This window comes from Magallana gigas, chromosome 4 (assembly GCF_963853765.1).
Source record: "Magallana gigas chromosome 4, xbMagGiga1.1, whole genome shotgun sequence".
In the NCBI taxonomy this organism is placed as follows: Eukaryota; Metazoa; Mollusca; class Bivalvia; order Ostreida; family Ostreidae; genus Magallana; species Magallana gigas.
In genome coordinates, this window is record NC_088856.1 from 57,295,618 (window position 1) to 57,305,060 (window position 9,443).

Genomic DNA, 9,443 nt, shown 5'->3' on the forward strand with positions numbered 1-9,443 from the left:
TTAAATTGTAAAATATAAAATAATTAAAACATTTACGAGATATTATAGACTATAAGTAATTATTACGTAAAATATATAAAAATCAAAATGTGCACCGTCACAATTATAATAACAAGAATATACTTTCTTCAATATTATTTTGATAAGTTGCTAGAAAAGGCGACATTTTAAAATATTAATATTTGTACAAAATGTCATAAATATTGAGTGTCTTACAATGGTTATATACATTAAAAATCAAAAGTCTGTTTCTTGTGGGTTTTTTCTTTTTTTTGTCATGTTAACTTTCCAAATGGCAGTGAATACAAAATCTACAAAATAACATTTTCTTCAAGTAATATCTTATTGCGGTTCTGGTAAGCGAATAGAGAGAGAGAGAGAGAGAGAGAGAGAGAGAGAGAGAGAGAGAGAGAGAGAGAGAGAGAGAGAGAGAGAGAGAGAGAGTCTACATATTAATGAGATATTGCCAGTTGAACAGTTTGTGTTATGTCTTTGGTTTGTAATTAACAATATACAGAATAAAAAAAACATAATACAAGAACTTACACTTTAAGCGTGGATAGAGGAAACAATAAGCATTCGTAATGGTACATTATATGCATGTATATGAAGTATTAATGTGTATTCTTATATAAAATTTATATATAGGAATTATATTACCAAATATAATGGAAAACTTACTCTCCCATTAAAATTATTTTGTCAATTTTCTCTTTCCTTTACAAACCCTAAATAATCGAGTTTCTTACCCAATTAAAGGTTCCTTCTTCTAGTATTCAACACATTGTACCCACCCAAGACCATACGTTCAAAAGTATAGATTATGCTCCTTAACAATATCATGCTGCAATCTTCTCCTACAGACCATGTTTATCCTGCTTGGTTCATGATCCGGCGATAACCACCAGACAACAAAACAGGAGTTGAAAGTTCATTCTAATTAATATTCCAAAATTGAAGGGTCAATTATATTTGTAATCATTATTTGATAATTCCACTTTGGCAATCTGATATATCTGAATACAATAAAATTTACTCAATACTCCACACAATAAAGGGTATGAAAATGCGTGTACCAAAATATCAATTTGAAATCAACCATTGAAAAAAATTGATTACAGTTCGAAACGTCTCAAATTTTAGATACCAGAAATCTTAATTAATTAAATAACAACAAAAAATGCTCAGTGAACTGGAAATAGAAATGGAATCAATATGTTTTGTTTTCTATTGTGAAATCAGCTGATTGCGTTATGTTTAAACTAAATTGGTTTTTTTTTCAATGCACTGTCTGGTCTCAATTGTTAGCACGGGCATAATGCTTTGCAAACAATGAAAATTATTAGATTTGTAGCTCATCACCAGACGACATATTTTAAAATACAAATCAAACGTTAGGAAAGCTTTAATACATACTTATAGTTTTTTTCTGTAATATTTTTTGAAAGTGTAAAAGAAGTATTATGCAAATATTCCATGAAAGAAAACAATAACAAAACACAGGCACGTAACATCAAAGGAGCCTACTTTTTCTTGCATCAATTTGAATTATCATGGAGTTGCCCGAACTGCCCCCCCCCCCCCTTCCCAACCCACTTTTTTAAGAATTTAAAATTAAAGTGAGATTAAGAGTAAAAAGGTAAAAAATCAACTTGATTATGATTACTTTTATATTGGGTGTAAAAGTAGATATAATTTTTAAAAGCTTGGGTTCCTGCTAATCAGGGTCGAATGATACTAGAGTCAATTTGAATAGAGACCTACCGTAAAAAAAAAACTAGGATCTCGAACCCGAGAGAAATAAAATCAACTCTGAAAGTGTTACGAAAAATTGGAAAGGTACCCTTTATTTGGACACATTGCAAATGTCATAATATATCGAAATAGATCCAGATTTTGGGTTTATTTTTAAATGCACTATGTACTTAACTATGATGTTTGCACATGGTACGCATAATCTGTACTGGTTTCTCGAATTTACTCTGTTGCAGCTTTCTTCTACATGTACAGGACATGAATTCATTATTGTCAATTATTGTTTGTATTTATTAACAACTGAGATTTATGAGCTGTTGTATGATTCTTAATATGCAAGCCTTAACATCCTAACGAAGGCAAACCTTGCAAATACTGTTTATTCATTCTTCAACTAAGTTCAATTTTGTTGAAAATCTCTGTAGGGATAACACGTTAGACATCCTGTACATGTATATACTAAGTATATACGATCATGGTATATAGCACTTTTTTTTTTATTATTTTGTTTGAAACATATTTTTAAAAAACCCACAGAACTGAAGGTATTGTTGGGGCGAACACACGACTTGACTTAATGCTGCTTAATACTTTTCTTGAGGAGTGTATAGGCCTATGTAGATTTAGATCGTTTTTTGCCCACACACTAGTTCTTAGTGCTCGCTTTGCATGCCTGCACTTCAAGCAAGCAAGCTGCGCTCACTATTAATTTTGGTCTAATAAAAATCTTTTGCAGTTTTAATGAGCATTCAGAAGGTCAAAGAACGGAAGGCAAGGGCCCCTGTGTAGTTGGATGAGTTCAGAAAGGTCAGAGGTCAAGGTTGAACAAGACTGAAGGTCAGACAAACTACATGATTGTCTTTAAAACTGTGTACACTCGAGTACTCTCTCAGGTCACTCAGAGGATTCATCGCCAGTTCTCCTGTTCAACTAGAATCATGGCAGTTGATCAAGGAAAACTCAAATATCTGGGGTAAGTTTTTCTCGACATGTTGGCTATCTCTTTCTCTTTTTGATACAATAAATTTGAAGTGACTTTGTGATAATACCTGGTAATTAAGGTCTTCCGTTTCCAACAAAAGAGTGGTAAACTATTAAAATTTCTTTCCAACAAAATCAAGAAAAAGGAGCTGGCCCCTTTATCTAGGGGCCAAGCGACTCGTAAAGTCCACTAAAAACAACTTAAAAAGGAAAAAAAATTGTAATGCATTATAGAAGCAAAGTTGTTGAAAGTATTAATATATGTTTGAAAAAATTATTGCCACAACCATTTATCACATAATTAGGGATTCTTGGGGGCCATAATTCTTAAACTTTGACAATATATCTATAAAATGAGACATATTTTGTTAAGCATTGTAGAAGAGAAAATGTTTGTATGAATGTTTAAAATGGATTCCAGTTATCAAAACACCAATGGCTGCAACATATTAAGGATCTTCAGGGCTGGCCCATAAAATATTCAATCATTTGTATCTCAAAAACAAACAACAATTTAAGATGAGTGGAAGAACAAAAAATGTTAGTACATGTATTTGTGAAACCATTCATATGAATTCAAGAAAAAGGGGCTGGCCCCTTTAATTAGGGGCCAAGCAACTCGTAAAGTCTATTTCAAATAACTTAAAACCGATAAAGATTTTGTAATGCATTAAAGAAGCAAAGTTGTTGATCGTAACAATATCTATCTGGAAAAGACATCGCCACGCGCATTTATTACGTAATAAGGGATTTTTATACATTACCTGGAAGGGGGATTAATTGTGAAATTGTAATGACTATCCATGGTATCATTTGAAACAAATCGGGCGGAAGACCTACTCGTTACTCGTAACGAGATCATGTCTAGTATGTTGACCAGTGTTAGTATTAGAGTGTCTGTTTCTGAAACATGTATTGTACTTTGTTCCTACAAATATCTAGTGCTCTTACATTTAACCTTATATGCTCACCAACAGCAAACAAATTTTTTTTTTTAAATCTGACAATAGGAAACCTTCATATGGTAATTTTTTTTACCATTATATAAAATATTAAAAAAATAAACAGCCATTTTAAAGGTTCACCAGGATATAAACTTGGTTGGTCACGTGATCCAATTCTGTGAAGCCCGACGGGCTTCACAGAAGATCTTATGTTTAATTTTAAGAATGTCAAATTGTTGAGAATCAATAATATAATGATGTTTTTACGTTTACAATATTGCAACCGTCAAACAATAAGTGCGTGCGATAATCATTGTGAAGTCATAAAAAAGTTCACACAGAATTGAACGTTTTGGCTATCCTGTAGTTTCATATTTGCAAATTTGCAAAAGTAAATATATAGGAATGAACTGAATTACAGGTAAACTATAATTTATGTATTGTCATTATATTAATGCCTGTATATTATACATGTATTAATGCCCGTATATTTTATATTAATGCCTGTATATTTTTCTCTGTACAGTCAGGTAGAGGCCCAGAAGATAGACGAGGAGTTGTTCACAGAGTACGCCTTCAGTGTGGACCAGCTGATGGAACTCGCAGGATATAGCTGTGCTGTCGCCATAGCAAAGGTCAGCAAATAAAGGGGTAGATACACATTTACATATAGACAGAAACAGTTTGATGTCATCATAAAATCTATTCTATTGGTAATGTACATCAAGAAAATATAGATCAAAACTTTTAATTCGATCTAATCTCCATAAATTGTTTTAATATTAACATTTATTTTAACATTGGTGATACACTCGACTCAACAAACAGATGTTTTTTCAGCAGAAAAAATGTTCCTAATAGTGTCCTTTAGAATGAATATCACGGAGGAACTACATGTAGTTCTACTCTGCTGAAAATATTTTCTTCCTTTTACTTTTATTTTTATAATATTTTTTGAAACAATGAAGAAGTCCCACTTTTTTTTTTTAATTTCATATGCTACTCATACAATATAAAAGCAAATTTAAGCCAAGTTATTTTATCTTTTTTAGATATAGTTTTGCCTTTTTGTGCTTTACTGAGGTCCTTTACACTCTTTCTTCAATCTTTACATTCAGTGTTACCCGGTGGAGAAATTGACTCAAGGTAACGGTGCTGTTCTTGTCTGCTGTGGGCCGGGCAACAATGGCGGTGATGGACTTGTGTGTGCCAGACATCTAAAAATATTTGTAAGTAAGGCTTGTTTTACTTGGATTTAAACTTTAAAAGATTAACAAAGCTAACGTATATTGTACAATATATATATATCAAAGTTTTGCTGATATATCTTCCATTAACTAATACCGCCGTTAAGATTGTAATATTAAGATGGTATACCCCATGAGAAAACAAAACAAATTGATTTTCCTTTTATTTTTTAATTGTTTAAAATTATAAAGAACTAATGAACTATTTCTGTAATTTTTTATTGAGGGTTACAACCCCACATTCTGTAATTGTATACAATCATGTACCCTGGAAAATAACGAAATTAAGTTATTTATATCAATTATTAATTTTCACATTTATTGAATATCATGACAACTGTATGTGATTGATTTCAGGGTTACAAGCCCACGTTATTCTACCCCAAGAAGCCTAACAAGCCTCTCTTTGATAACCTGACCAAACAGTGTCAGGGTATGGAGTTACCGTTCCTGTCGGAGTTCCCCACCGATGTAGAGGTCATCCAAAGGTCATACAGTCTGGTGGTGGATGCTCTGTTTGGGTTCAGCTTCCGGCCGCCGGTCAGGCCTCTGTTTGCTGGGGTCATTGACACCCTGAAGAAGGTGGAGACTCCCATCTGTAGTGTGGATGTACCTTCAGGTAACAACCCAGGAAAACTAAATTGTTATATACATAACCTATTAATGTTCACACCAATAGACATTAACCCCCACCCCAGTTGACACCATAATGTGTTGTTTGGACATTTGCCCATGTAATCAAATATAACCCTTTGACACAAATCTTTTTTGTAAAATTGGACAGTTTCCTATATAAAAATATATGAAAACAACATAATGAACAGATCATTCGTTTGTTATCAAGCATGGAGACTCATGTTTATAAGAATGAAACAGATGTACACAAATTCTGTTTTAATTCAAATCACTGATAACAATTCCTATGTACCAGTACACAGCATATTGAACTTATTTTTCATTTATGCTCTAAAATATCCCATGTCTGTTTTTGAATTCAGGTTGGAACGTAGAAGAGGGAGATCCTAACGGTCTACAGCCCCAGCTTCTCATCTCCCTCACTGCTCCCAAACGGTGCGCCAAACTCTTCAAAGGAAGATTTCACTACCTGGGCGGACGATTCGTCCCGAGAGCCCTGGAACAGAAATATGACCTTCAACTTCCTCCCTACCCCGGAACTGATTGTGTGGTGGAACTAAATAAAGGAAATTCCTGAAAATTTCAGTTTGGAGGAATAATATCTTACATGTCTACACTCTATTGAGAAACATTGGGTTTTTTTCAGAAAATATTTTTGATGTGAAATATTTTTACATGAATTGGTTTATTGACCTATAATTTTGCATTGTAATTAGAATCAGTTTTTAATAAAACTGAATTACCTGATGAAGAACTATTGTTATATGAAAAATAGAGACTGATGATAAAATTGTTAAAATTACATTCACTTAATTGTAGAATGTTTCTTTTAGACAAAGCACAAGTAATCCGAATTCTGATCTATAGCAAAATAATTTTGTCATTAACAAACTATCTAACCGTTTATCAATTGAATTTCAAAATTTTATCGTTAATGGTCAAAAGTTCACAACCACCAATGATATGGAATAATACTTAAGATAAGTACATTGTTAACCAGTATTTTTACATGTAGAAGTCTGTGTACAATAGCATTGTTTTGAAGACATACTTTTTCTCTGTCTATTTCTCTGTTGGCTAAAAGAAATACTGAGTACAGATAGATTATCCAATTGTTCTTTACTTTGCTTTTCCAATTCTTTTGTTTGTATAAGGTAGGTTTGTTCTTAGAGTCACACGCTTCTTGTCTGCATACATAGCTCATACTTTGAGTAATACGGATGCAGGTTTCATATGGGGGTAAAGATGTTTAAAACCTAACCTCCCACCAAATGTACAGCTTCAGGGAATAGATAAATATTTCTTAAGACCCAGTAATATTTGAAATAAATGGAGATCCTTTAAAAGTTTGAATTGTTAATTAAGGGAAATGTGTTTACACTTTTTGAATGTTTTAGCTTTGTATTAGAGTACATGTCATGATATATGACACTTACATGTAAGTACATGTGTATTTCCATTGCTTTATTGCTTCTTGCAGTAAATGTATATTATAAAAATGATAATCTACAATTTGTGTTATAAATGCTGATAGAATACAGAGTTGTACTCAATATAATCATGGTTATTGGGATTGATGATATGGTGTATTTTCGTGAGAATTAAAAAGCTCGTGAATTTAGTGCATATATTGTAAGATACTGCAAATTCTGCTTCAGGTATTAGCGTAAACCAATAATCTGAGATTCCTCCGAATCTTTACCCCCCCCCCCCCCGTTTTATTAATTGATGTTTGTTCAAAGATTAAATAATAAAAGCAGGGGTTACAGTCATAGGAGTGTTAAATTAGGGATTATACTTCAAAATGAAGCTTACATTGTAAAATACAAACATAGGACTCTCTGACATGTCAATCTCAAAGCTATGGTACTAGGTGACCGTCAAGGCCTGAGAGCCTATTGGGGTTTTTTTTTTCAGAATGACGGTTGTCAAGGATACATTTATGTCAATTGTCATATAAATTGTAAAAATGAAAACGTTTTCATTACGGCGTTTTTTAATTATAACTACACAAAATCATGTCACAGAGGTACATTAAATAAACCACAATCTGTTAATTTGAGAGATTGTTTTAACTGGGCTTTGCTATAAAAAAGTCCTAAATCGCCACTCTTCACAACTTCAAAGGTAAACAAACTTCACAAGCTTCACAATAAAAGCTTCCGCTAAAACAAATAGTCACTAAGAGCTATCCCACTTATGTAAAATATTTTTAAAAATAAATTAAGATAAAAAATTTATGTTTTCTTATTCCTAACATTTAAAGACAAGTACTGCGTTTTGGAACCATGTTCCAAGCACAAAAAATCCATGAACTACTGCAGTAATAAGCCTGCACATCGAAGATGATGATTGCTTCTGAAAAATCTTATTTTAGAATTAAATGTACAGAATTTGTGTTACTAGTCAGACATGTTTATGATTGCCACTAAAACTTTTAGCCACTCTCTGACGCTTTGCCAACATCAAATGCGTACCGCACCAACAGCTATCAATGCAGTTGATGTATTGCGTTGTACACTGCAGATAGCCAAAAATAGAATACATTTTCTATATTTATATTTCAAGAGAGAGAGACACAGAGAGAAAGCCAGATTCTATGGTGTCCGGATAGGGCCATTTGCGTTAGCGCGACATCGCGTTCAGGTAAACGAGACATCGCGCTAACACACAACACGCCGTCGCGCTAACGCAACTTTGCATAACACGCCGTCGCGCTAACACACAACACGCCGTCGCGCTAACGCAACTTTGCACAACACGCCGTCGCGCTAACGCAACTTTGCACAACACGCCGTCGCGCTAACACACAACACGCCGTCGCGCTAACGCAACTTTGCACAACACGCCGTCGCGCTAACACACAACACGCCGTCGCGCTAACGCAACTTTGCACAACACGCCGTCGCGCTAACACACAACTGTTATCATAATCAATGTTGCCCGAAAACACAGTCAACATTTGTTTTGTTATATGAAGAAACAAACCAAAATTAAGAAAGTAATTGAAAACAGATCGCCGTTATTTTCTCGGCTCAACAAAGAATTCACAAATTTTTTTTATCGTTTTCTGTTAAGTGTTTTATTTCACAATCACCTAGATATGAATTTATTTCGTTATCGGGTATTGAGTTAGAATTGTATAACTTTTCATAAAATCGGCACATTTCTCCTAAAATATCACTGGTGGAAGAGCGAATTTCTTTTTTTTTCTGTTTCGATTTCATTTATCACATTGTTTGATTGATGTTTTTTTTCTAGTCCTAAAAAGAAATTGGTGGTTTTTTTTCACCCTCTTGGATCCATTTAGCACGAGATCGAATTTGTGCACCGTTTGCTTTTTTATCAATAAGGTAACTTAATTGAGTTTCCAATTCTCGTTTTCTATTCATATTTATTAGATGATGAGGTAGAAGTTCGATTTCTGATATTTCTTTTTCAATATTTAAAATACTTTGTTTCAGTGTTTTCTGACGGTTTTTCGAATAATTTATTGAAAAATCTTTGACCCTTTCTTTAAGCGTTTCCCATTTTTCAACACATGATTTTTGTAATTTTTCTGTATCTCTTATTATTTGAATAATATTCTTTTTAAAATCATCTTCATTTAAAATTGAAACATTCATTTTCCAGTATCCTTTTCCTCGTTGGTTATTATAAATATTAAGTTCAAATTTAAGCGCTCTGTGATCTGACATCCTTGTACCGTTGCTATGGGTACCAGGGATTTTTCTAATTAAGATGTTTCTAAATTGATTTAGCAGGTCATTATTTACAAAAACAAAATCTATTCTACTTCTTGGTGTATCAGATGCATCGCACCATGTAAATCCATTTAAATCTTTGTGTTTGTCAAACCATAAATCGGTAATGTCTAAAA

At 33.1% G+C, this 9,443-nt stretch overlaps 1 protein-coding gene across 1 annotated transcript; it reads left to right on the forward strand.

Annotated features, from left to right (window-relative positions):
- Positions 1–1,777: 1,777 nt before the first annotated feature.
- LOC105317962 (NAD(P)H-hydrate epimerase) lies at positions 1,778–7,515 on the forward strand. The gene is made up of 6 exons (XM_034452052.2): positions 1,778–1,839; positions 2,492–2,728; positions 4,207–4,315; positions 4,799–4,909; positions 5,285–5,546; positions 5,926–7,515. The coding sequence occupies exons 2-6, from the start codon at positions 2,607–2,609 to the stop codon at positions 6,138–6,140; spliced, it is 819 nt and encodes a 272-aa protein (XP_034307943.2). The 5' UTR covers positions 1,778–1,839; positions 2,492–2,606; the 3' UTR covers positions 6,141–7,515.
- Positions 7,516–9,443: the final 1,928 nt, after the last annotated feature.

What these genes read in the sequence shown, in the direction of transcription:
- LOC105317962 (XM_034452052.2), top strand. Translation starts at nt 2,607, where the DNA reads ATGATTGTCTTTAAAACTGTGTACACTCGAGTACTCTCTCAGGTCACT. An exon ending in GGAAAACTCAAATATCTGGG is followed by an intron (nt 2,729 to 4,206) that starts GTAAGTTTTTCT and finishes TTCTCTGTACAG; the next exon opens with TCAGGTAGAGGCCCAGAAGA. An exon ending in GTGCTGTCGCCATAGCAAAG is followed by an intron (nt 4,316 to 4,798) that starts GTCAGCAAATAA and finishes CTTTACATTCAG; the next exon opens with TGTTACCCGGTGGAGAAATT.